At 48.3% G+C, this 27908-nt stretch overlaps 1 protein-coding gene across 2 annotated transcripts in view; it reads right to left on the reverse strand.

Moving 5' to 3' along the window:
• adamts16 (ADAM metallopeptidase with thrombospondin type 1 motif, 16) overlaps nucleotides 1–27908 on the reverse strand; it is a 398089-nt gene that overhangs the window by 236098 nt on the left and 134083 nt on the right. For both annotated transcript variants that reach the window (XM_085988720.1, XM_085988721.1), the window contains 3 exons: nucleotides 26154–26259; nucleotides 20096–20233; nucleotides 3933–4086 (listed from right to left, as the gene is read on the reverse strand). In XM_085988720.1, the coding sequence (XP_085844846.1) occupies nucleotides 3933–4086; nucleotides 20096–20233; nucleotides 26154–26259 (398 nt within the window). The remainder of the gene's footprint in view (nucleotides 1–3932; nucleotides 4087–20095; nucleotides 20234–26153; nucleotides 26260–27908) is intronic.

Genomic DNA, 27908 nt, shown 5'->3' on the forward strand with positions numbered 1-27908 from the left:
CTGCTACTGTGTAGCTTAGACCAAATGGCTATTGGTTGGTTATAGACAGACTCAAATGGAAGTGCACAATGTTTGCATCCATATTTCCAAGGTCTGCTCATTGGGAATAGCTGCAGGTGCAGGATGGATGTTGAGAGCACAGTTGCGGTGAGAAAGAAAAATTGTAAGTGGAATTTAAAGGAATTAAAAGTGAAGTGTCACAATAATGAGGATAAAAATTTTGAAAGCCTTTGCAAAGCCTAAAGAGGCATTTTGACCCATTATTAGCCTTTGCAAGTCTGGGGAATAAGAGACATGCAAAAATGAAAGGAAAATAAAACCAATGTGCGGCATGAGTCTGCAGGCAAGTGACAAGAGTAGTCCTACCACCCTCCCCCCCCACCCCGCCCCAACCAGTTTGATGGCTGCTGAAGTTAAGCAGGTGATGTAGCAGGAGTTCCAAGAATGGTGGTCATCTGCCGACTCCATGATATAATTCTTATAGGTGAGAATTGCTGGAGTCAAATTTCAGGCCTCAGCTTACTGGATGTACCAGCCTTATATGGAATGCTAACTGCAAGTGTTCTTGCATCAGATGGCATGGCTATGCACCTGGCTGTCTGCTGGCCCAGATCTTCTGAAGACAGTTCCCCACAGTCATTGCCTGGTTGGTGTTACCTTGGCAAGTGCACTCAATTAGGGTACAATGGCTTTTGATCACCGTGGCCTGCCTTCTTTCATGAAGAACCGCTGAAAACATGAAATATCTTGATTGGGGTGCTTCTGAGAAAGCAGCCCAAAGTACAGTTAGTGAAACATTCAGAGATCTTAGTGGTGCCTTCAGGTCTGCTGTTCTAGCTTAATTTGGAATAAGAACCTGGTCAGCACTAATCGCATACCTACATCTCTGTCTACAAATGCTAGTATGCAGTTACTAGCAAATGGTCACAGAACATCTCTGATACAGTCTGAATAGCCTGGTATCACTTCTTTGGCCCTCTTCCTCCAAATATGTCTGATAGGGGGATTTCCATTCGGAAAAGTATTGACACTATAGGGTCAATTTTGCAAGAGTCCAATCCCTGTCAGAGCCTTGCTGGACAGAAATCTGGATTGGAATGGTGCGGGGTAACAAATAATGACTTTACATCAATTGATACAAAGGCTTAAAGGATCCCAAGTACAAGCAAGACAAAACAAATTCAATGAAGAAAAATAGGTAATAAATGGCTGAAATACATTTACCTTAACATTACTGTGTCCTTTCCATAATATTCCATATACAGTACTTACTACTACCTAGCAACCCTGAATGCCCATTTCACATAGGTGTGATCTATGTCTGACATCCTACACACCAGAATAGAGCACAGAAGGCCAAAATGAGAGTTAACAAAGACTTTCAAATTATGATGGGTTTTGACAGAGTCAATCGGGACCATTTCCACTGGTTCAAGAGTTGCATTAATCTCTTAAGTGTGTTGATTTGGGGGATTCATGCATGGTACGGTAGAGCTGTCAAGTAATGTGACTTTGGCCCTACTGTACTTAATGAATCAGATAACGTGACATCACAGCACCACCAATAGGCAGAATACCAATGGCTGTTGCGGCCACTCACCATTTTTAATATAGAATAAATAGAAGCTGTGGCATGAAACATGATGTATTATCAAAGCCACTGATTCATGGTAACTGAATAACTTTTTCTATTACACAGTATTCTGCTATTTTTACCAGTGTTTTTGAGATCAAATACTGTATGAAAACTATAAGTATTTTTCGTTGATTATTATATGTTCCTTTACCTACGTATCTGACTTTTATCTTTTACCTTTGTTAAAACTCAGGATGCACAAGAAAATGGTAGGCAATACATAACAGATTGGTGATAAATATGTGGGGTTATGGCATTTTGGAGAAGTTGAAGTCCTGGGATCAACAGAAGTGAAGAAAGAAGAATCTGCAGTTGAAGGTGCACTGTCACTCACTCTTACGCTTGCAAGCACCAGAAAATAAATTGGCATCCTGCAACCTTTAGAACTTGACTTAGAGTGGCCAGCATTGAGTGAGGCGGAACATACCAAAGCCTATAATGTCACTAGCCTCTTAACTGACCTATGCATCACTTTATCCAATGCTTGCTTAACATAAATTAGATTTTGTAGGCTACTGGGGATGCCCATATGTACCCTATAGATCTGAAATTGAAAGGGTGGAAATCGGTATGCATTGCACCCATTTTTCAAGGCATAAAACGGGCACAACGTTGACAAATTTAGCAGTGGGACAGCCTGCGCCCAATCTGCACATGCTTTCAGGCCACTGCTAAAAACATCAGGCCCATTTTTCAGGCATCCCTGGCAGCTGCCAAAAATGGGCCGCCTGTTTTAGGTCTCCTTGCCGAAATTGGTTGGTGATGAGCAGAGCAGGAGCCGAGCCTGCTCCACTTGGTGTCTTTCAGCTGCTCCTGTGGCCGCCAACGAATGGCAAGTTTATTTCAGAAATCAGGAATTTACATTCAGAGATCATTGCTGTAGAGCAGAGGAAACTTTTGGTAAAAAAGCCTTTTGAATGATCTGATTGATTCATCTTTTTCTTTCTTTTATCGATAGGTTCACTAGCTCATTCAAGATTGCTTATAGATTCTGCTGGTTATTCGGTACTGGCTGTTTTCATAAGTCCTTAGTGGTATCTCACTGGCAGCTTTCTAACCACTTTTCTTGCGTTTCATTTGTATGTTCTCTATCGCTTCAGTACTTATTTGCTGCTGTTTTATTTTGGGCCAACCAACAAAAGTGTTTCAGTGAAAGTGTGATGGCAGAAACGTGACACTATGAAATGTGACAAGCAGGAAATGTGAACTAGACATAATATAACATACAATATAGATAGAATATTCTCAAGGAAAACCTGATATTATGGATGGCAACAGGTATTTTTGAATACAAGGGCCTAGAAATTCAGTAGCGCCCCGTTTGGGGCGCCAGCCTCACCAGGGTGCCAAAAGTAGTGCCCCGGAAGTAGTCGCGGCCGCCCACCGGAAATTCACTTTGCGCGCCCCAGAGGGAAGCGTGGCGCTACTGGAGGCGCCCCGCATCCCTCTTGGGGCGCTGCAGCTGAAGATCGCTGCGCAACGTGCTGCAGCGCCACACACTGCGGCACAGCGCGCTGCGGTACTGCAGGCCTTCCTCCCCTTCTTAAAGGGGAGGGGCCTTGTGCAGCGCGATCGAGGATCGCGAGTGCCGGCAAAAGAGCCCGGCACCGAGGAGAAGTGCCGGGCTCTTGGAACGCAGTCGGCACTCCGCAGGGGGGGGGGGGGGGGCTCAGGAGGCCGGGGACGGCAGCGCGGAGAGGTGCTTGCAGGCGGCCAGCAACAAAAATGGCCGTCCCGCACCTCCTTTAATTAGCGCCTCTACCGCCGCAGGTAGGCCCCCTGAACCGTTCGCAAATAGCGTCCGGCGTTAAAGCAGGGGGCACAACTAAATATCGTGATTGGGGCGGTAGCGGGGCGCTGCGCACACCGATGATGTCATCGGTAGCGGCGCAGCGCTAACGGCTAGCGCCACCATTAGCGTCCCGCTAAATTTAGCGGGAGGCGTGGACACTGGCTTCCGACCCACTTAGCGCCCTCTTAAGGCGCTAACAGGTGGCGCAGCCCACTGAATTTCTAGGCCAAGAAGTTTCTGTGAATTAAGAAACAATTCATAAAAATTATAGATCTACTGTTGGAACACCAAAAATGTGAATTAAATGTAGTAATATTTTAGGTTTGTGAGGTTTAATTGAAAGCGGATTTTCTTTTCATTCAAAGCACTGATAATCCATACTAATTAATTCTGGATTACATACTTAATCTTTTATCCTCCAGAGGGTAATTAGCACCAAAAAATAATAATGTAAGCTTCTGTTCATGTCAACAATACAATTAAAATTCAAGAGCATTTTCTTGCCTTTTTAAAATCTAGCCTGCAGAGTTTGGCCTTCTCCCCAAACTGCCACTTGCATTGTGTGTCAGCGTCATAGAGTTCTCCTGGCAGCTTGTCCGGGTATCTGTACTCCTTTGCTGGCTTTGGTTCATCAGCAAGACAAGTTGCCTGGGAAGTGCTGCATACAAGTGGTTTAAAAAGATTAAATGCTGCAGTGCCTGCAATATTTGCTAAACTAAAACACTTTTTACCAGGGTGAAACTGTTTTTGAAGCAAATTGCACAACTAACTGATCAGGCACTAAACCATCATGCTTTTGTAAAGCACTGAATTTAAAGAACTCAAACTGAGGATCATTGCTACAGTTTTAATTTCTCCACTGCCCAAATACAAAATTGTACAAAATATTTTAACTAATTATAAAATTCACAATAATAGAAATCTTGTGATATTATTAACTTTCAAATATGTTATGGTAAAAGATAGGCTTAGTCTAAATTCAAACTGTACTTTCATTTCATCTACTCTAAAAATTAAGCTAAATATCATGTTAGCAAGCAATCAATTGGAGATGTTTTTACCTCCATTTTAAAGGCACCCATGTTTTATACTTTTTTTTGTACAGCAGATGTGATAAAATATTGCAGCTAGACAACTAAGAAAGGCCTGGAAAAACTATGTTAGGGCACCTTCATCAAACAAGTATCCTTACCTTAATGCATGCACTAGCAACCTTATTTAATCAATGATGGACCAATCTATGTTTAAATTTGTGTGTGCAAGGGTCTGAGTTCCTATGCAATGTAATTGTCCGAGAGCGAGATCCACACATTCACTGCCATATATGAAACAAATTATGCCAAATATTCCACAGTTAACACTTAGGAGTAAGACTAACTTTATACCCTAACAATTTATTAAGTTATTAAAGAAAATGTGGTCTTTATTTAATATGTCACTCAAATTTGTAATTACAAACTGATGATGAAGATTAAAAAATTATTCAGCATGCCACAAATCTGTTTAAATAGTTACATCCCTCATATGGAGATAATCCATCTGGTAAACCTGTGTCAAACAGATTATTTGAATGGGCAAGATGGTGCTTTGGCTTGGACCCAAGATTCTTGGCATCCATGCCATCTTTTCTTCAGTAATTGTACATGGGAATTACATACCTAAAGGTAGGGGGTTGAAGCTAGGTGGAGATTCTTGGCACTATTTGGAACCTTACATTAATTTAATCAGGAGGCCCACTTCACATTTTAAGGGATCAATTGCTCAGTTTTATTAGTGGTGAAAATCTAATAGTTGAAGTGTTTTAATCATTCAGATTTTTTATCAATGTTTGGAAACTAAACCATAATAAACATTTATTTATAAAAAAAATCTCATTGCATTGCTGGAAGAAAAGTCATTGTAAATCACATAATTTAGAAGCATAATGACAGATTAAGAAAGTGTTTAACGGCCTGTTTGATATGAATGTAGCATTAACTCCACACTGGTACTAAAATACCAGTATAAAAGCAGTTATGAAAGTAATAAAAGGAAACTATATTCTAAAGACAAAATCAAAATACTGTGGATGCTGGAAATCTGAAATAAAAACAGAAAATGCTGGAAATACTCAGCAGGTCAAGCAGTATCTGTGGAGAGAGAAACAGAGTTAACGTATCAAGTTCAACCTTTCATCAGGACTGGAAGAAGTTGGAGATTTAACAATACAGAGGCAGGGAAAGAAGTGGGAGGAAGAGGGGAGGAAAGAACAAAATGAAAGGTCTGTGATAGGGTGGAAGGCAGGAGTGATTTAATGACCAAAGGGATGATGGTGCAAGGCGAAATGGGGTGGTAATGGGACAATGAAAGAAACAATATATGGGTCCAGAGAAGATGTAAATAGCAACAGCAGAACCATTACTAGCACCTTCTGTCTGGAAAAAATGTGAGTAGTAATTATGATCTGAAGTTATTAAAATAATGTTGCATCCGGAAGGTTGCAAAGTGCCTAAACTAAAGATGAGGTGCTGCTCCTCAAGCTTCCGTTGAGTTTCATTGGAACAGTGTAGGAGGGAGGAGAGAGAGATCAGAGTAGGAGTGGGATGGAGAATTAAAATGGCGAGCAACCGGCAGCTCAGGCTCATGCTTGCAGACTGAAAGGAGGTGGTCAGCAAAGCAATCACCCAAAAAGTGGGTAAATCCCCAGGCCCGGACGAGATGTATCCCAGGCTGCTGTGGGAGGCAAAGGAGGAGATTGCAGGGGTTCTGACACAAATTTTCAGAACCTCTCTGGCCACAGGGGATGTACCAGAGGACTGGAAAACAGCTAACGTAGTACCATTATTCAAGAAGGGTAGCAGGGATAAACCAGGGAATTACAGGCCAGTGAGCCTAACATCTGTGGTAGGGAAATTATTGGAAAAAATTCTGAGGGACAAAATTAGTCTCCACTTGGAGAGGCAAGGATTAATCGGGGATAGTCAGCATGGCTTTGTCAAGGGTAAATCATGTCTGACAAATCTGATTGAATTTTTCGAGGGGGTGACTAGGGGGGTGGATGAGGGAAATGCTGTGGATGTGGTTTACATGGACTTCAGTAAAGCTTTTGACAAAGTCCCGCATAGGAGACTGGTCAAGAAGGTAATAGCCCATGGGATCCAGGGTGCCTTGGCGCGTTGGATCCTAAACTGGCTGAGTGGCAGGAGGCAGAGGGTGATGGTCGAAGGTTGCTTTTGTGACTGGAAGCCTGTGTCCAGTGGGGTACCTCAGGGATCGGTGCTGGGTCCCCTGTTGTTTGTGATCTACATAAATGATTTGGATGAGAATGTAAAAGGTATGATCAGTAAGTTCGCAGATGACACGAAAATTGGTGGGGTGGTAAATTGCGAGGAGGAAAGCCTCAGGCTACAGGACGATATAAACGGGTTGGTCAGATGGGTGGAAAAGTGGCAAATGGAATTTAACCCTGAAAAGTGCGAGGTGATGCATTTTGGACGGACAAATAAGGCAAGGGAATACACAATGAGTGGTAGGACCCTAGGAAGTACAGAGGGTCAGAGGGACCTTGGTGTACATGTACATAGATCCCTGAAGGCAGCGGAACAGGTAGATAAGGTGGTTAAAAAGGCATATGGGATACTTGCCTTCATTAGCCGAGGCATAGAATATAAGAGCAGGGAGGTTATGATGGAGCTGTACAAAACGCTGGTGAGGCCGCAGCTGGAGTACTGTGTGCAGTTCTGGTCGCCTCACTATAGGAAGGATGTGATTGCTTTGGAGAGGGTGCAGAGAAGATTCACCAGGATGTTACCTGGGATGGAGCGCCTCAGCTATGAAGAGAGGCTGGACAGGTTGGGGTTGTTTTCCTTGGAGCAAAGAAGGCTGAGGGGGGACCTGATTGAGGTGTACAAAATGATGAGGGGCATAGATAGGGTAGATAAAGAGGAACTTTTCCCCTTAGTAGGGGGGTCAATAACAAGGGGGCATAGATTCAGGGTAAGGGGCAGGAGATTTAGAGGGGATTTGAGGAGGAACTTCTTCACCCAGAGGGTGGTTGGAATGTGGAACTCAATGCCTGAAAGGGTGGTAGAGGCAGGAACCCTCACAACATTCAAGAAGCATTTGGATGAGCACTTGAAATGCCATTGCATACAAGGCTATGGACCAAATGCTGGAAAATGGGATTAGACTGGACAGGGATGGATGGGCGGTGCAGACACGATGGGCCGAAGGGCCTCTTTCTGTGCTGTAAAACTCTATGACTCTATGACTCTAAACTGCGTTTGGTCTCCCCAGTGTAGAGGAGACCGCATTATGAGCAGCGAATACAGTATACTAAATTGAAAGTACAACAAATAAATCGCTGTTTCACCTGGAGGGGGTGGTGGGGCCATAGACAGTGGGTAGGAAGGAGGTGAAAGGGCAGGTGCTGCACCTTCTGTGCTTGCACGGGAAGGTGCCGTTGGAAGGGTAGCGGGAGTTGGGAATGATGGAAAAGTGGACCAGGGTGTCGAGGAGGGAACGGTCCCTTTGGAATGCTGAAAGGGGAGGGGAGGCAATGCCATCTTTCACACCAGTGCTTCCGATATATCTTCCTTTTTCCTCAAATGAGGATTTCCCTCCATGTGGTTGACAAAGCCCTTGACTGTGTCCGTCCCATTTCCCATACTGCTGCCCTCACCTCTTCCCCTCCCTCCCAGAATCATGATGGGGTCCCCCTCATCTTCACCTTTCACCCCACCAGCCTCCACATTCAACGGATCATCCACCGCCATTTCCGCCACCTCCAGTGCAATGCCACCAACAAACAGGTCTTCCCCCTCCCCTCTCAGCATTCCAAAGGGACTGACCATCTGCGGTACCCTGGTCCACTCTTCCATTCCCCCCAACACCAGCTCCCCGTCCCTTGGTACCTTCCCATGCAAGCGCTGGAGGTGCAACATCTGCTCTTTCACCTTCTCCCTTCCAACCATCCAGGGCCCCAAACACTCCTTCCAGCGATTTACTTGTGCTTAGGCCAGTCAGCCTAACGTCAGTGCTGGGGAAACTCTGAGGGACAATAATCCGGAACAAAATTAATAGTTATTTGAAAAAGTATGGGTTAATAAATGAAAGTCAGCACGGCAAATCGTGTTTGACTAACTTGATCGAGTTCTTTGATGAAGTAACGGAGAGGGTTGATGGGGCTAGTACAGTTGATTGGATAAATACTTGAAGGGAAAAGATTTACCGGGCTATGGGGAAAGAGCAGGGTAGTGGGATTAACTGAATAGCTCCACCAAAGAGCCAGCACAGGTACAATGAGCTGAATGGCCTCCTTCTGTCCTGTATCATTCTATGATTCCGTGATTCTTTCAATTTAGTATACTGTATTCGCCACTCACGATCTGGTCTCCTCTACACTGGGAAGATCAAACGCAGATTGGGTGATCACTTTGCTGAACACCTCCATTCAGTCCATAACTGTGATCCTGAGCTTCTGGTCGCTTGCCATTTTAATTCTCCACCTCACTCCTACTCTGATCTCTCGGCCTCCTACACTATTCCAATAAAGCTCAAGGGAAGCTCAAGGAACAGCACCTCCTCATTCGATTAGGCACTTTCCAACCTTCAGGACTCAACAGCAATAAGAACATAAGAAGTAGGAGCAGGAGTAGGCCATACGGCCCCTCGGGCCTGCTCCGCCATTCAATAGGATCATGGCTGATCCGAACCTAGACTCACGTCCACTTCCCTGCCCGCTCCCCGTAACCCCTTATTCCCTTATCAGCTAGGAAACTGTCTATCTCCGTTTTAAATTTATTTAATGTCGCAGCTTCCACAGCTCTCTGAGGTAGCAAATTCCATAGATTTACTACCCTCTGAGTGAAGAAGTTTCTCCTCATCTCAGTTTTGAAAGAGCAGGCCCTTATTCTAAAATTATGCCCCCTAGTTCTAGTCTCACCCATCAGTGGAAACATCCTCCCCGCATCCACCCGATCAAGCCCCCTCACAATCTTATATGTTTCGATAAGATCGCCTCTCATTCTTCTGAATTCCAATGAGTAGAGGCCCAACCTACTCAACCTTTCCTCATAAGTCAACCCCCTCATCTCCGGAATCAACCGAGTGAACCTTCTCTGAACTGCCTCGAGAGCAAGTATATCTTTTCTTAAACATGGAAACCAAAACTGTACGCAGTATTCCAGGTGTGGCCTCACCAGTACCCTGTATAACTGAAGCAAGACTTCCCTGCTTTTATACTCCATCCCCCTTGCAATAAAAGCCAAGATTCCATTGGCCTTCCTGATCACCTGCTGCACCTGCATACTAACCTTCTGTGTTTCATGCACCAGGACCCCCAGATCCCTTTGTACTGTAGCACTTTCTCTCCATTTAGATAATAACTTGCTCTTTGATTTTTTCTGCCAAAGTGCATAACCTCACACTTTCCAACATTATATTCCATCTGCCAAATTTCTGCACACTCACTTAGCCTGTCTATGTCCTTTTGCAGGTTTTTTATGTCCTCCTCACTCACTGCTTTCCCTCCCATCTTTGTATCGTCGGCAAACTTGGATATGTTGCACTTGGTCCCCTCCTCCAAATCGTTAATATAGATTGTAAAGAGTTGGGGTCCCAGCACTGACCCCTGCGGAACACCACTAGTTACTGATTGCCAACCCGAGAATGAACCATTTATCCCAACTCTCTGTTTTCTGTTAGATAGGCAATCTTCCACCCATGCCAGTATATTACCCCTGATCCCGTGATATTTTATCTTGTGCAGTAATCTTTTGTGTGGCACCTTGTCAAATGCCTTTTGGAAGTCCAAATACACCACATCCACTGGTTCCCCTTTATCCACCCTGTTTGTTACATCCTCAAAGAATTCGAGCAAATTTATCAAACATGACTTCCCCTTCATAAAACAATGCTGACTCTGTCCGATTAAATTATGCTTATCCAAATGCTCTGTTACTGTTTCCTTAATAATGGACACCAACATTTTACCAACCACAGATGTTAGGCTAACTGGTCTATAGTTTCCAGCCTTTTGTCTACCTCCCTTTTTAAATAAGGGCGTTATACTAGCAGTTTTCCAATCTGCTGGGACCTTTACTGAATCCAGGGAGTTTTGGAAAATTACCACCAATGCATCTGCAATCCCTACCGCTACTTCTCTCAAGAGCCTAGGATGTAAGCCATCAGGTCCAGGGGATTTATCCGCCTTAAGTCCCATTATCTTACCGAGTACCATCTCCTTAGTGATTTTAATCGTGTTTAGCTCCTCCCCCCCATAGCCCCCTGTTTGTCCAGTGTTGGGATATTTTTAGTGTCCTCTACTGTAAAGACTGATACAAAATATTTGTTCAGCGTTTTTGCCATCTCCATGTTCCCCACCACTAATTTCCCGGTCTCGTCCTCTAAGGGACCAACATTCACTTTAGCCACTCTTTTTCTTTTTATATAACTGTAGAAACTCTTGCTATCTGTTTTTATATTTTTTGCTAGTTTACTTTCATAATCTATCTTCCCTTTCTTAATTAATCTTTTAGTTATCCTTTGCTGGCTTTTAAATGCTTCCCAATCTTCTATCCTCCCACTAGATTTGGCTACTTTATATGCCCTTGTTTTCAGTCGGATACTATCCTTTATTACTTTACTTAGCCATGGATGGCTGTCTTTTCTTTTACGCCCGTTTTTCCTCAGTGGAATATATTTTTCTTGAAAGTTATGAAATATCTCCTTGAATGTACACCACTGCTCATGTACCGTCTTACACCTTAATCTATTTTCCCAGTCCACTTTAGTCAACTCTGCTCTCATACCTTCATAGTCTCCTTTATTTAAGCATAGTATGCTGGTTTGAGATCCAACTCTCTCACCTTCCAACTTAATTTGGAATTCAACCATGTTATGGTCACTCATTCCAAGGGGATCCTTTACTAGGACATTTTTTATTAATCCTGTCTCATTACACAGGACCAGATCCAAGATTGCCTGCCCCCTGGTTGGTTCGGTAATATACTGCTCAAGAAACCCGTCCCTAATGCACTTTATGAACTCTTCCTCAAGGCTGCCCTGCCCAATTTGATTTGTCCAGTCAATATGAAAGTTAAAATCCCCCATGATTATAGCTGTTCCCTTATTACAAGCCCCAACTATTTCCTGATTTATACAGATTTCAGATCAAAATCACTCTCCATTTTATTAGACAGCAGGTGCTGGTAATGGTTCTGCTGTTGCCATTTACAGCTCATCTAGACACATATTTTGTCTCTGAACTTGTCCCATTGCCACCCTCTTTTGCATTGCACCATCATCCCTTTTGTCATTTAATCACTTCTGCCTTCCACCCCATCACAGACAACTGAGATTAGTTCCACGGTGTTCTGGCCCCTCGGTGCGTGGGCCCGTTTGGTACTGCACATGTGCACTCAATTTGGTCGCACATATGCAGTACCAAACAGTGCGGGTGGCTGCAGTCTACACTGGCACGTTTTCCTCAGCTCCGTACAGAGAAGATCAGGCGATCGGATGGGGGTGGGGGAGAGGAGGGGGGATGGGGGGGTGATGAGGATCGAAGGGTGGGGGGGAAAAGGATCGAAGCGGGGAGGAGAGGGGATCAAAGTGGGGGGAAGAGGGGATCAAAGGGCAGAGAGGTGATAGAAGGATGGAGAGGGATGAGAGGATCGAGGGGGAGAGGGGATCAAAGAGGGGAGAGGGGAGCTCGGGGGGAGTGGAGGAGGAGCTCAGAGGGGGAGAGGAGGAGCTCAGAGTGGGGAGAGGAGGAGCTCAGAGAGGGGGAAGTCAGGAACTCAGGGGAAGGGAGAGATGGTCAGGAACTGGGGGGGGGAGAAGGGCAGGAGCTGGGGGGGGAGAAGGGCAGGAGCTCGGGGGGGAGAAGGGCAGGAGCTCGGGGGGAAGAAGGGCAGGAGCTCGGGGGGGAGAGAAGGGCAGGAGCTCGGGGGGGAGAAGGGCAGGAGCTCGGGGGGGAGAAGGGCAGGAGCTCGGGGGGGAGAGAAGGGCAGGAGCTCGGGAGGGAGAAAGGCAGGAGCTCGGGGGAGAGAAGGGCAGGAGCTCGGGGGAGAGAAGGGCAGGAGCTCGGGGGGGAGAGAAGGGCAGGAGCTCAGGGGGGGCGAAGGGCAGGAGCACAGGGGGGGAGAAGGGCAGGAGCTCGTGGGGGGGAGAAGGGCAGGAGCTCGGGGGGGAGAAGGGCAGGAGCTCAGGGGGGAGAAGGGCAGGAGCTCGGGGGGGGAGAAGGGCAGGAGCTCGGGGGGGAGAAGGGCAGGAGCTCGGGGGGGAGAAGGGCAGGAGCTCGGGGGGGAGAAGGGCAGGAGCTCGGGGGGGAGAAGGGCAGGAGCTCGGGGGGGAGAAGGGCAGGAGCTCGGGGGGGAGAAGGGCAGGAGCTCGGGGGGGAGAAGGGCAGGAGCTCGGGGGGGGGGAAAAGGGCAGGAGCTCGGGGGGGGAGAAGGGCAGGAGCTCGGGGGGGGAGAAGGGCAGGAGCTCAGGGGGGAGAAGGGCAGGAGCTCGGGGGGGAGAAGGGCAGGAGCTCGGGGGGGAGAAGGGCAGGAGCTTGGGTGAGGGAGAAGGGCAGGAGCTCGTGGGGGGGAGAAGGGCAGGAGCTTGGGTGAGGGAGAAGGGCAGGAGCTCGGGGGGGAGAAGGGCAGGAGCTCGGTGGGGAGAAGGGCAGGAGCTCGGGGGGGAGAAGGGCAGGAGCTCGGGGGGGAGAAGGGCAGGAGCTTGGGTGAGGGAGAAGGGCAGGAGCTCGGGGGGGAGAAGGGCAGGAGCTTGGGTGAGGGAGAAGGGCAGGAGCTCGGGAGGGAGAAAGGCAGGAGCTCGGGGGAGAGAAGGGCAGGAGCTCGGGGGGGAGAGAAGGGCAGGAGCACGGGGGGGGCGAAGGGCAGGAGCACAGGGGGGGAGAAGGGCAGGAGCTCGGGGGGAAAAGGGCAGGAGCTCGGGGGGGAGAAGGGCAGGAGCTCGGGGGGGGGGAGAAGGGCAGGAGCTCGGGGGGGGGGAGAAGGGCAGGAGCTCGGGGGGGAGAAGGGCAGGAGCTCGGGGGGGAGAAGGGCAGGAGCTCGGGGGGGAGAAGGGCAGGAGCGCGGGGGAGAGAAGGGCAGGAGCGCGGCGGGGGGAAGGGCAGGAGCTCGGGGGGGAGAAGGGCAGGAGCTCGGGGGGGAGAGAAGGGCAGGAGCACGGGGGGAGAATGGCAGGAGCTCGGGAGGGAGAAGGGCAGGAGCTCGGGGGGGAGAAGGGCAGGAGCACAGGGGGGGAGAAGGGCAGGAGCTCGGGGGGGGAGAAGGGCAGGAGCTCGGGGGGGAGAGAAGGGCAGGAGCTCGGGGGGGGGAGAAGGGCAGGAGCTCAGGGGGGAGAAGGGCAGGAGCTCGGGGGGGGAGAAGGGCAGGAGCTCGGGGGGGAGAAGGGCAGGAGCTCGGGGGGGAGAAGGGCAGGAGCTCGGGGGGGAGAAGGGCAGGAGCGCGGGGGAGAGAAGGGCAGGAGCGCGGCGGGGGGAAGGGCAGGAGCTCGGGGGGGAGAAGGGCAGGAGCTCGGGGGGGAGAGAAGGGCAGGAGCTCGGGGGGGAGAGAAGGGCAGGAGCTCGGGGGGGGGAGAAGGGCAGGAGCTCGGGGGGGAGAAGGGCAGGAGCTCAGGGGGGAGAAGGGCAGGAGCTCGGGGGGGAGAAGGGCAGGAGCTCGGGGGGGAGAAGGGCAGGAGCTCGGGGGGGAGAAGGGCAGGAGCTCAGGGGGGAGAGAAGGGCAGGAGCTCAGGGGAGAGAAGGGCAGGAGCTCGGGGGGGAGAGAAGGGCAGGAGCTCAGGGGGGGCGAAGGGCAGGAGCTCGGGGGGGAGAGAAGGGCAGGAGCTCAGGGGAGAGAAGGGCAGGAGCTCGGGGGGGAGAGAAGGGCAGGAGCTCAGGGGGGGCGAAGGGCAGGAGCACAGGGGGGGAGAAGGGCAGGAGCTCGGGGGGAAAAGGGCAGGAGCTCGGGGGGGGAGAAGGGCAGGAGCTCGGGGGGGAGAAGGGCAGGAGCACAGGGGGGGAGAAGGGCAGGAGCTCGGGGGGGGAGAAGGGCAGGAGCTCGGGGGGGGAGAAGGGCAGGAGCTCGGGGGGGAGAAGGGCAGGAGCACAGGGGGGGAGAAGGGCAGGAGCTTGGGTGAGGGAGAAGGGTAGGAGCTTGGGTGAGGGAGAAGGGTAGGAGCTCAGGGGGGGCGAAGGGCAGGAGCTCGGGGGGGGAGAAGGGTAGGAGCTTGGGTGAGGGAGAAGGGTAGGAGCTCAGGGGGGGCGAAGGGTAGGAGCTCGGAGGGGAGAAGGGCAGGAGCACAGGGGGGGAGAAGGGCAGGAGCTCGTGGGGGAGAAGGGCAGGAGCTCGGGGGGGAGAAGGGCAGGAGCTCGTGGGGGGGAGAAGGGCAGGAGCTTGGGTGAGGGAGAAGGGTAGGAGCTCAGGGGGGGCGAAGGGCAGGAGCACAGGGGGGGAGAAGGGCAGGAGCTCGTGGGGGAGAAGGGCAGGAGCTCGGGGGGGGAGAAGGGCAGGAGCTCGGGGGGGAGAAGGGCAGGAGCACAGGGGGGGAGAAGGGCAGGAGCTCGGGGGGAGAAGGGCAGGAGCTCGGGGGGGGAGAAGGGCAGGAGCTCGTGGGGGGGAGAAGGGCAGGAGCTTGGGTGAGGGAGAAGGGTAGGAGCTCGGTGGGGAGAGAAGGGCAGGAGCTCGTGGGGGGGAGAAGGGCAGGAGCTCGGGGGGGAGAAGGGCAGGAGCTCGGGGGGGAGAAGGGCAGGAGCTCGTGGGGGGGAGAAGGGCAGGAGCTCGGGGGGGAGAAGGGCAGGAGCTCGGGGGGGAGAAGGGCAGGAGCTCGGTGGGGAGAAGGGCAGGAGCTCGGGGGGGAGAAGGGCAGGAGCTCGGGGGGGAGAAGGGCAGGAGCTCGGGGGGGAGAAGGGCAGGAGCTCGGGGGGGAGAAGGGCAGGAGCTCGGGGGGGGGGAGAAGGGCAGGAGCTCGGGGGGGGAGAAGGGCAGGAGCTCGGGGGGGAGAAGGGCAGGAGCTCGGTGGGGAGAAGGGCAGGAGCTCGGGGGGGAGAAGGGCAGGAGCTCGGGGGGGAGAAGGGCAGGAGCTCGGTGGGGAGAAGGGCAGGAGCTCGTGGGGGGGAGAAGGGCAGGAGCTCGTGGGGGGGAGAAGGGCAGGAGCTCGTGGGGGGGAGAAGGGCAGGAGCTCGGGGGGGAGAAGGGCAGGAGCTCGGTGGGGAGAAGGGCAGGAGCTCGTGGGGGGGAGAAGGGCAGGAGCTCGTGGGGGGGAGAAGGGCAGGAGCTCGTGGGGGGGAGAAGGGCAGGAGCTCGGGGGGGAGAAGGGCAGGAGCTCGGGGGGGAGAAGGGCAGGAGCTCGGGGGGGAGAAGGGCAGGAGCTCGTGGGGGGGAGAAGGGCAGGAGCTCGGGGGGGAGAAGGGCAGGAGCTCGGTGGGGAGAAGGGCAGGAGCTCGGTGGGGAGAAGGGCAGGAGCTCGTGGGGGGGAGAAGGGCAGGATCTCGGGAGGGAGAAAGGCAGGAGCTCGGGGGGGAGAAGGGCAGGAGCTCGGGGGGGAGAGAAGGGCAGGAGCACGGGGGGGGCGAAGGGCAGGAGCACAGGGGGGGAGAAGGGCAGGAGCTCGGGGGGGGGGAGAAGGGCAGGAGCTCGGGGGGGAGAAGGGCAGGAGCTCGGGGGGGGAGAAGGGCAGGAGCTCGGGGGGGAGAAGGGCAGGAGCTCGGGGGGGAGAGAAGGGCAGGAGCACGGGGGGAGAATGGCAGGAGCTCGGGAGGGAGAAGGGCAGGAGCTCGGGGGGGGCGAAGGGCAGGAGCACAGGGGGGGAGAAGGGCAGGAGCTCGGGGGGAAAAGGGCAGGAGCTCGGGGGGGGGGAGAAGGGCAGGAGCTCGGGGGGGGAGAAGGGCAGGAGCTCGGGGGGGAGAAGGGCAGGAGCTCGGGGGAGAGAAGGGCAGGAGCTCGGGGGAGAGAAGGGCAGGAGCTCGGGGGAGAGAAGGGCAGGAGCGCGGCGGGGGAGAAGGGCAGGAGCTCGGGGGGGAGAAGGGCAGGAGCTCGGGGGGGAGAAGGGCAGGAGCTCGGGGGGAAAAGGGCAGGAGCTCGGGGGGAAAAGGGCAGGAGCTCGGGGGGGGAGAAGGGCAGGAGCTCGGGGGGGAGAAGGGCAGGAGCTCGGGGGGGAGAAGGGCAGGAGCTCGAGGGAGAGAAGGGCAGGAGCGCGGCGGGGGGAAGGGCAGGAGCGCGGGGGGGGAGAAGGGCAGGAGCTCGGTGGGGAGAATGGCAGGAGCTCGGGAGGGAGAAGGGCAGGAGCTCGAGGGGAGAATGGCAGGAGCTCGAGGGGAGAATGGCAGGAGCTCGGGAGGGAGAAGGGCAGGAGCTCGGGGGGGAGAGAAGGGCAGGAGCACGGGGGGAGAGAAGGGCAGGAGCTCGGGGGGGAGAGAAGGGCAGGAGCGCGGGGGGGGAAGGGCAGGAGCTTGGGGGTGGAAGGGCAGAAGCTCGGGGGGGGAGAGAAGGGCAGGAGCGTGGGGGGGGGGAAGGGCAGGAGCGCGGCGTGGGGGGGAAGAGGGAAGAGCATGAAACTTTGAATGGGCCGCTCAACCCGGTAAAGGAGCCGGGCAACCAAAAAAAAAATAGGGGGAACATTGTTCACCAACACCTTGATTTTAAAATTCTCGTCTTCCTCTTGAAATCCCTCCATGGTCTCACCCCTTCCTATCTGAACTCGGCAGTGTGAGCGTGGCGAGTGCTCCTAACCCAGGAGGGTGAGCCCTGTCTGTTCTCTGAAAGCAGTAGTGTTAGCATTGTGAGCTCTGGAGCCTGGCTGTCACAATGAATGGATCAAATTATACATCACAAAGAACTTGATTACTCTCCAGCAAACAGGATCTAATTACACATTCCAAACAAACTGGTAGGTCCATCTTGTCCTCCAAGGGGTCCAATCAGAAATCTGGTGTTGCAAATAAACACGACCATCACAGACCTCCCCTCCTCCTCCCATATTTTTTCCCTGCCTCTGTACTTGCTTAAAAACTGTTACATCTCCAATTTCTTCCAGTTCTGACAAAAGGTCATCAACCTGAAATGTTAACTCAGTTTCTCTCTCCACAGATGCTGCCTGAGTATTTCCAGCATTTTCTGTTTTTATTCTACAGGAAACTTTGTGATATCCGGCACCGACGGGGCCGAGCTGTTGCCGTCCCATCAAAACTGCCGGACAAACCAGCGCTAATGTTAAAACATACGGAAGCTTTTGAGCTCCGTATCTAGCAACAAACCCTGTTGCTTAACAACAGCTTCTAAACAGTCGGCCGTAGCTTGCAAGCGTCTCTGTAGCTAAGCAACAGCTTTAGCTAGACCTTGCAGAGCCTGACTGGTGAAAAAAAAGCAACGAAAAGAAAAAAAACTTACTGAACCGACTCCTGAATTTTGCCGGTGGCTTGAGCATTCGGACAGTTAACCTCCGGATAAACCAAAGTTTCCTGTATATTCTAAAGATATGGGGGGTGATTTTCTGCTGTCAGAGGAGGCGGGTTTGGAGGCGGGAAAGGCGGGAAAATCAGACTCAAAGAGATCGGGTTCAGAACTCACCTCCAACCCGCCTCTGCGGGATTTTGCCGGTGCCAGTTTTGGAGGTCGGGAAATGGTCTCGCCTCCAGCTGGCTATAGCGATACTTGTCATCATTAAATGCTCATTAAGGGCCTCTCTAAGCCTATTTTGAGAAGCCCTCGTGATTTTGAGGCGATTTTGGCATGCTCCATGCACCTCCTGAACGACGCCAGGTAAACCTGGTGGGTTGACTCGTGGGTGACCTCCTCACTGCTGCAGGTTGAACAAGACATCGTTTATTGTAGCAAGGATTACTTGCAGGTGCCAGACCTTGGCTTTAAAAGGTCTCTGAGCACTTTTAGAAGGCCTTCTGAAGTCGGAGGTGCTGCAGCTTGAATCAATCAACTGTGGGACCTCCTTGGAAGACCCTCTCCCCGCTTGCAATGAGCGCTTCCCCAAAGGAGGCATCTACAAGCAGCATGGGAACCATTCGTTTTCTTTCTGCATGGACCTCAGATGAGGAGGAGGAGGAAGAGGAGACGGCTGAGGAGGAGGAGGTTCTGGAGCAGGAGGAGGTCAGAGCTCCGGTGTATCGACCAGCGGCAGCACGCGAGCACATGGCTGCCAGGGATGCAAGGGATGAACTTATCCTGGCCAGATTTGCATAGGTTGCCCAAGTTGGCACATGGCTCCAGCCTAGGACATCACTGACAATGGACATGACTCTCTGGCCTCCTTTCACTCAGGCCACCAGCCTGACAACGCAAGTGAGGCGGACGCCGCAATGTGGAGCTGCCTAAGACGAAAGAACAGATGGCATAACGCCAACATTTTGGCTTCAAATCCTTTTAATGCTTTCCAACAGGGGTGATATTTCATCAATACACAGAAACATTCTCCCAATCTGCACACAGATCTGGAGCTTATATCCCTTGCCAGTTGGACCCAGAGTGGTTTCTTTGGCAGGCCTCTTCCTCCCAGATGAGTGGAAGAGCACCTCATGCTAGCTGTCACCCCCTCAAACAACTTTTGCAGTGCCTCATCAGAGAGCCTCGGGGAGGCCCTTGCCTTGGAATTGTACATAGTGGTTTCTCAAAAGATGTTGCACGTTGTGCAGGAGAGGCAGAAATCCTGTGGAATGAGCCAAGGGAGCAAGAAGCCATAAAATCAGGCTGGGAAAGTGCTGTCAACAGAGGTGAGTTTCAGTCCCAAAACACTAATTGACCAAGGGCATCCCATACCTCTGAAATCAACTAGCCAATCAGGGGAAAAATCTCAATTTTTTGAAAACTATCAGTGGAGGCGGGTTTCAAACCCACCCAAACCGAAAGCCACCTCCATCTCGCCTCCAGTGTGAAAATCGCCCCCATGGTTTCAAAGTCTTTCAATACTATTACATCTGAATCAGTGACCAGTATCCATACTTGCATCAAGTCACACATATCAACACTTCTTCACAATGTATGTACACACACACCATGATACAGTCTTACTCAGCAGGTATAAATACAGGGCACAGTCAAGGTGGAGTGAGTTTTTGTTTTGAACTATGGTGTAAATGAGGCATCAGCAAATGTCCAAAGTGTGGCAACTTCCAGAGACGGTGGGTGTTTGGATAGGTAAGTGTATAACAAGCCATCAGTGTAATAACTGTACATTCTAACTCAGAGTACTTTCTTGATCATATAAAGTAAAAGTTTTACTCCAAAAGTAATGTGGGGTTGCGACCAAGATTTCAAATCTAAATAAATCAAAATCTCTATGTGGACCAATATTGTTAGATAATGGAAAAGTGAATATTAATGAAACACCTGAATTTATAGAGTGCCATATCATGTCAATATGTCTCCAATGACTTCACACATAAGTAATTTTCTGACTTTGGTTCTCAGTAGGGATCCTTGGCTGTCAGAAGTGCACATCAAAAATTCAGGTGCGAAATTAATTGAAATGGTTGAAAAATCATGCATCATGCGCCCAAATTTCCATTATAAGTCTCCAGGTGGCAAGGCTTCCCGCAACAGTTCAAAGTCAGTCAATTACCCCATGAATGAATTTTGATAATTCTGCATATGAATTGAGCTAACTTAGGCTTATTTTTTGTAGAATACAAGTTGCTAGACGCATTGTTTAAATGTATCAAGGCATGCAAAAAATCAAGTCTGTACCTCAGGAACTTATATAGATATTGCCGACTGCAGGCTGACCATGAGAAGACCCCATTGTGGCCTGCAAGTGTTGGTGACATGATATTGCCCTCTGATTTCTTGCAAACATTCCCTTCTCCATCGTGAATCATACCAAAACTAGAGGAAAATGGGAAGTTTAGGTTAAAAAACAATAATCAATTCTTTTTCCAGAATCTTTGACATTCAGACAACCATTGTATTCTTAGCTGTTACATATACTAGGAAGATGGGATAAATTTCTAAACACCAACATTGATTTCTTGGTTCAGAGGAAAGCATTTTCTGCAAAGAATAAAAGATGTTAATTAGAAAATAAAAATGCACATTCCAAAGTTATATTTCACTCAAGTTGAGACAGTCGACAGCATATAAACATTCAATTTTTAAAGATATTGGGCCAAAAATTGCGTTCAGCGGTGTACCTCCGGAGTACGCTGCCGAGCGGTGAAAAGAATACGCACTTACCCGATGGCAGCTCTCCTGCGAAAACTTGTGGTCTGACACTGCGTAATGGAGGGCAGCGTAATGGCCCACGGATCCCAGGGACGCAGCCTGTGCGGAAGCGTACCTAGGATCACATGGGCCTGGTCCTCCAATCAGAAAACAGAATTATATTTTACATCATTTCAGAAGGGAATCCTGTAATCAGATTTAATTACAATTTACAGGATTGGAATTTAATTCCTAATTAGCTTCATTCCACCCACTTCACTAAAAATTTAATTTTGCTGATAATTTTATCGGCATCATTAAAACTCTAATATTTACAGAAACAAGAAAAACTCATTTGTTACAGTTAAACTATATGATAGCCGAGATGAATATGTCTAAAACATACCCAAGGTATACCTTACGCTGATGCAAACAGGCCCTGAGTTTGTTTGCATCAACCGTAACATTTCCATACACAATTGCTGGGCAGTTGGTGGGCAAATAGCCCAACTTTGTGCCAGCAATTGCTTTTTCATGGTCCGTGCAGCTGGCCTATCAACACGTACATTGACAGACTGCAAGTTCGGGATTTAGCACATGCGGAAATCCCAAACTTGTGGTGGATTTCAAAGGAGGTATGATGGCATACTCTGAAAGTACACCACCATACCCACCACAAATTCTGGCCCATTATAATTGTGTGCTTTGTAAAGTATCAGATTTTATTTTGTTAAACATCTCCCTCAAACTAAAATGCAAAAACAAACTCATCTCCTAAACAGAACAGTTTAAACATTCAATTATAAATGTAGTGAACTGGAAATAACAGATCCACATTACAGTATTAAAATCAAATATATAAGTGAATAATTTGTTAATTTCTGGCACAATTCAAATTAAAATAGATTTCCTATGTTCAATGCTCAAAAATGTACAGTGCAGACTCAAAAGAAGTGAACAGTACTGACTGTACACAGGAAGTTAGATGCATTAAAAAAATACATTTAATTGAAACAAGTTTTGAGTTTCAAACACTTTAGGGTAAAAATTACATTTGGGCAGTAACGATTTGCTACTGCCCAAGATTAATTTATACCCTCCCCTTTTTATTTTTATAGGCATTTTGTTCTCTTGCACTTTCTTGGATCTCTAGAAAAAAGTCCCATTACCACTTATTATAGCGCTGAAAGGGAATTCAACAATCTCTGAGCAGCAATAAGATACCAACTTGTTTGTTCTAAAAACATAATTTCAACTGGAACACTTAACCAGTGGATTGTAGTCTTCTAAAGCAATGTCGACAGGTTACTGCAGTTTTGTTTACTCAGATGTCGGAATTTATTTATTTCAGTGAATAGTTATGAGTTTGTTCCAGTTTTTTTCCCACGTATTTCTAAAAGGGAAAGGAGTTTTTAAAGCTAGTTTGAAAAGAAACCCTAGAAACCAGAAAATTTACGAACATTCTTAATTTCCGTTATGTGGTACACATGCTTCAACTTTGCTATTAAGAATGAACTTCACAAGAGTAACAAATTTTATATCCCCTTTCTTCTCATTACTATATGTATCTTTATGTCTCTGTAAGTAATGAAAATTACACATGGTACAGTACTTTCCAATTATCGGCATGACAGGCACAATACAAACCTCGCACTAGGGAGTTCTACCATGACATTTGCAGGATTGTTCATTTTGGAAACACTTTTCATCTTTAACAATCTCCTTTTGGCTCCTGTACAATGTATTGTGACTTGCATTGACATGAACTAGGCGTAGCAGACGGGAAACAGGGCAGAAATCACAAATGCCAATACTAGGTGGGAGCTTCATCATCATTATAATATAACAATGGTGCACAAAGGACATCATATAGTCATTCACATGACATCACGGTTTAAGTGCCAGGAATGCAATCAATCTTAATTTTGCCCGTACAAAATTGGTATCCTGGGTTGCTAGGTGCTGTGTTGGTGCCAGCTGTGGCTCAGTGGCAGCACTCTCGCCTCAGAGACAGAAGGTTGTGCGTTCAAGCCCCGCTTCAAAGACTTGGGAAGGGCGCGGGGTGGGAATTTTGCCAGCCCTGAGGAGGTGGGTATGGAGGCGGGACTGCCCGGAAAATGGCAGAAACTGGGAGCGGGTACCAAACCCGCTCCCAATCCGCCTCCGTGCCATCTTCCCGGGAGGCGTGTCCCCGACTCACGCAGGGACCCGTCTCTGAGGCGGGAAAGGGATTAGAGCCAATCAAGTGCCTGTTAACAGGTAGCTGACAGGCAGTTTTGAGGCTAATCCCCATTTTACCCCTGCAAGTGCGGGCTTACCGACGGCTGTGAACCGCGCCAGGGTCAGTGAGGTGAGCAGTGGGTCTGCGGGGGTGATAGGAATCGAAAAGTCCGCTGTGGTGGGGAGTGATGGGTGCAAGTGTGGAGAGGTAAGTATGAGAGGTGAGTGTTAAAGTGTTGGAAAAAGTCTACTTACCTTTGCTTCTTCCTACAGGCTTCAACCCTTGGGGGCTCCTCATCTCAACGGCAGAGATGACAGAATGGCTGCTGCATTCTCAGATGCAGCAGCCATCTGATTTCTGCTGAGGGAATAGGTTTTGGTGAGTCTTCAGTGCAAGGCTCACCATAGAACAGAGATTGTCAATGTTTGACAGCTTCTTAAAGCTGTCAAACACTGACAATTCATCTGTCAAAAATTTTGAGACAGACAAAACGTCATACACTGACGTCCTCTGTCACCGGCTTTTCCTTAATTGGCCTGCTAAGCCCGCTGGGCGGGCTTAACAAGGTCAATCAAAGGAAAATAGCGTGGGTTGGCCAGACATCATTGGTGGCGGGACTGAAACCCACAATCAGCAGTCCCGCCCCCATTGACAAAATCCAGCCCTGGAGCACAAAATCTCAGCTGACACCAATGTTCCCTGTAATTTTTTTTGGGGAGTGCAGTTTTGCGCATATGCAAAATTTAACATTAGAAAAGCCGGTCCCGGACTGCGCGGGACTGGTGGAAAGCTGCACATTTGCTCAGTGAGAACATTGGCTGACACTCCAGTGCAGTACTGAGGGAGTGCTCCACTGTCGGAGGTGCTGTCTTTTGGATGACACGTTAAACCAAGGTATCGTCTGCCCTCTTGGATGGATGTAAAAAACCATGGCACTATTTCAAAGAATAGCAGGATTTCTCTCTGGTGTCCTGACCAATATCTATCTCTTAACCAACATCACCAAAACAGATGATCTGGTTGTTATCACATTACTGTTTGTGGGACCGTGTGTGCAAATTGGCTGCCGTGTCTCCTATATTACAACAGTGACTACACTTTGAAAGTATTTCATTGGTTGTAAAGCACTTTGGGAATTGCTAAAGGTGTGAAAGGCGTTGTACAAATGCAAGTCTTTCTTTTTCATGGAAGCAGTTGTCACTTTAAAGTTACAAAGGGAAGTAGCACTGAAGTTTCTGTAGGCTGTTTTATAAATGGATTTCTGGAAGTTTTTTTTGTGAGTTTTTTTTCCACACTCAATACCTTAAATGCTTCTGTGACAAGGGTTTCCTGCACTGCAATTTTCAATTATTTCCCCAAAATGTTTCAAATCCCTCTTTTTTTTCCTCCCCAAAGTGGAGGAAAAGCAATGGAGGGTTGCCAAGCAGGTGAGATTTCATGAGAGGAGGACTGCCTGTGCCCTATTGTTACCTTCTAACCCACATATACAGGTAGAGGTAATGTAACAAAAATGAAAAACCAATAATCTATTAGACTGAATTTTAATGGAGAAATGGGTTGGGGGCAGGGGTGGGGCTCCAAGGAGGTCAGGAAACCCAGGAGAATGGGTTTCCCGCAGGCCCTGCCGCATTTAATGGCAGGGCCTGATTTGCATGGGCAGCCTCTATTTCCCACCCGCAGCCAGCCAGATTGAGGCTGGCTGGCTCCGGGCGGGTAGGCCTGCATCACATTTAGAAACTAATATGGCCTACCCCATCAGTAGCACAATGCCAGTCGTCTATGCCAGCCACTTAACTCTGGTGTTGATGTAAATAACTATAGTCTATTTTAGTTTACCTTACAAGGCTAGTTGGAACACCGGAGTATGGCAGAATGCTTCAGCTTGATGGAGGAGGAACAGTGGAATATCTCTTCCTATTGCATGTGTAGTAATGGGCGGCCTTTAAAGAGAAGATAGTTCTGGTACAGTCTAGGTACATTCCCACAAGGGGGAAAGGGAGGGCAACCAAAGTCAGAGATCCCTGGATGACGAAGGAGTTAAAGAATAGGATGAAGCAGAAAAACGGGCGTATGACAGAGGTCAGCTTGATAATACAAGGGTATCAGGCTGTGGACAAAGGGTGGACAAATGACAGATGAAATTCAATGCAGAAAAGCGTGAGGTAATACATTTTGATAGGAAGAATGAGAAGAGATAATACAAGCTAAATGGTACAATTTTAAAGGGATGCAAGAACAGAGAGACCTGGGGGATTTTTGTGCACAAGTCTTTGAAGGTGGCAGGACAGGTTAACAAAGCAGTTAATAAAGCATATGGGATGCAGGGTTTTTATGAATAGAGGCATGGAGTACAAAAGCCAGGAAGTTATGTTAAACCTATATTAAACACTAGTTCGGCCCCAGCTGGAGTATTGTGTCCAATTCTGGGCACCTCACTTTAGGAAGGATGTGACGGCTTTGGAGAGGGTACAGAAGATTTACTAGAGTGGTTCCAGGGATGAGGGATTACAGTTATGTGGATAAACTGGAGAAGCTGGGATTGTTCTCCTTAGAGCAGAGAAGGCTATGAGGAGATTGATAGAGGTGTTTAAAATCATGAAGGGTTTAGATGGAGTAAATAAAGAGAAGCTGTTTCCAATGGCTGAAGGATCAATAACCAGAGGGCACAGATTTCAGGTGACCGGCAAAACAACCAGAGGCGACATGAGGAAAAACTGGTTAGAATTTAGAATGCACTGCCTGATAGGGTGGTGGAAACAAATTCAATAGTACCTTTCAAATGGGAATTGGATAAATACTTGAAGGAGAAAAGCATTGCAGTGATATAGGGAAAGAGCGCAGACTCGATGGGACGAATGATCTCCTTGTGCACTGTTCTATTCTATGATTCATTGATTCTGACCGCCATTGACAGAACAGCACTGATGGAGGTTGTGCATAAATTCATCACCAGAGTATCCTCCTGTACCTGCAGAAGGTTGCACGGTTGTGAGCATCTCCTGTATGGGGCATATGGGGAAAAAGGAGGAGGTAGAATGATCAAACATAAAGTTAAAAAGTTGGGAGGGGGAAATCTTTCTGGGGTGAAGTTCCTCTTTTGATGAAGAATGAGGGAATCCCAGATTTTTTTCCATAATTAAAAATCCCAAATACTCATATTTCAAGGCTACATATTCCCTCAATTTCTATTAAAAGAGGAATGTCAGACTTTAGTCTCACTTCCCTTTACAAAATATTAACCAGATAATTTTAAATTATTGATCATGGAAATAAATGGTCCTTTAAAAACTATAGGTGCTTACTGATATATTGCATATCAGTGATGCTTAATGGTAGCTATAAATGCAAAGATATGACATTCAATAATCTGACAGGTGATCTTACTTGTGTCCGGACTCGTGAGCAATTGTAAATGCCAGTCCTAATCCCGTGTCTTCATTGATAGTACAACTGCGATATTTGCTACACATCCCACTAATAGGTGCAAACCCTAGGGAGTGAAACAAAGTACAACTTGGAATGAATAAATCAGTATTAGTGTGCACTAACTACCTTGTTCTATCTTCTAAACTGAGCACCAAGAGAGAGAGTAGGTTTGATCTCCCTAGTCAATGTTAAAATCAGTAGTCTTTTAGCAATAATCATCCATTTGCATTCTTTTAAAACTGATTTTATTAAAACTGTATTTGCTTTCTCAGCATTCCCTAAATAATCTACATTTCCAAACAGTTATCTATTCATTTTCAAGCAAGCAATTGTTAAAGATCTGTACTATGTTTCACAATGGTTTAATATACTGTACATCATAATGCTAATCCCAACTATAACAGTAGGGAAACTGTCCAATTCATAAAACAAGCTTTGAACATCATATTCACGACTGACTGAAGATACTGCTCCAGTAACTGAATTGCTGGGTTTATTTCACAAGTGTAAAGTCTGTAATTCTCTGAATTTATTAAACTCAGTATTACACCAATATAATAAATGATCATATATTTAGTAACAGTTTGGATGTTACAGAATTGTCATTCACTGTTTTTTCCAAATGCTCAAGCATATACAGAAGTGAAATTACTCAGTTCATAGAGAGTGTGCCAAATGCAAGTTATTTTTCCCTTTTTGTTTTATAAATGCACTTTCAGGAACAAACTTCAGTCTGCTTTCTGTGAGCTTGGATGTATTATAATTAATTTGCAACTGTTAGCTAATCAGAACTTAATAATGCTGCTGATCCACTTGCTGAGCTCAGGCCTGTAAAAGCTGGCTAATGCTATTGTGTGCAGGGCAGCCCCCTAGTGTGGTTAGTTTTCACTTGTATAAAACAAATGAAGCTTGTAGTAAAATATTATTTGTGGGAGGGCTCCTTGCTCTCTTTTCCATGCGGCTCTGCTACAAGTTTGTTCCTTAGCTTTTCTCTGAGGTATAGTGGTGCTGGTCACTCCTGTAAAAGGTCAGTGTCTTGCGTTTGCTCAAACTGCCCAATATCCAAAGAAATGATTGTGTAACCTTGGGGTGGGGTGGGGGGGGGGAGGGGGGGGAGTGTCTAACACTTGGACCCCTTTGTGATTTGTACAGGATATCATGCATTTTACATGTGTTCTCATGTACGTCTCCAGTCTTTTTGAAGGTAGACTGAGAAACGCTTGATGAGATGAGATGCTTCATTGCACAGCCATCACGTGAGTGTAGAGAGTAACATTCAAAGCAAATTCCACTTCTCAATCTCAGTTCATTCCTCGAAAAATGGGGAAAAAAATAAACCATGTGCCTTGTCGCTTTCATGAGCTTGCTTTTGTCAATATCTTTCTTTCTAGATGAGTTCTACCTGGAAAAGCTGACCTTCAAAAGCAGCCCTAGAAATCTCCGAGAACTTTTTGTTTCTCCAACTTTGACCTAGTGTGCATCCTGAAATCCCTTTGCCCCTCCTTTGGCTGCCATGCCTTCAGCTGTCTAGGCCCAATGCTTGGGATTTTCTTTCCTAAATCCCAGGCCTTTCCACTTCACTCTCCTCCTTTAAGACCTTCCTTGAAACCCACTTCTTTCACCAAGCTTTTAGTCATCCATCCTAATATTCCTATTTTGGCTCAATGTTGACTTTTGTCCGATTACACTTCTGTGAAGCACCATTGGGACATT

This window comes from Somniosus microcephalus, chromosome 5 (genome assembly GCF_052327205.1).
Source record: "Somniosus microcephalus isolate GS21.2 chromosome 5, FLI_Smic_1.0, whole genome shotgun sequence".
In the NCBI taxonomy this organism is placed as follows: domain Eukaryota; kingdom Metazoa; phylum Chordata; class Chondrichthyes; order Squaliformes; family Somniosidae; genus Somniosus; species Somniosus microcephalus.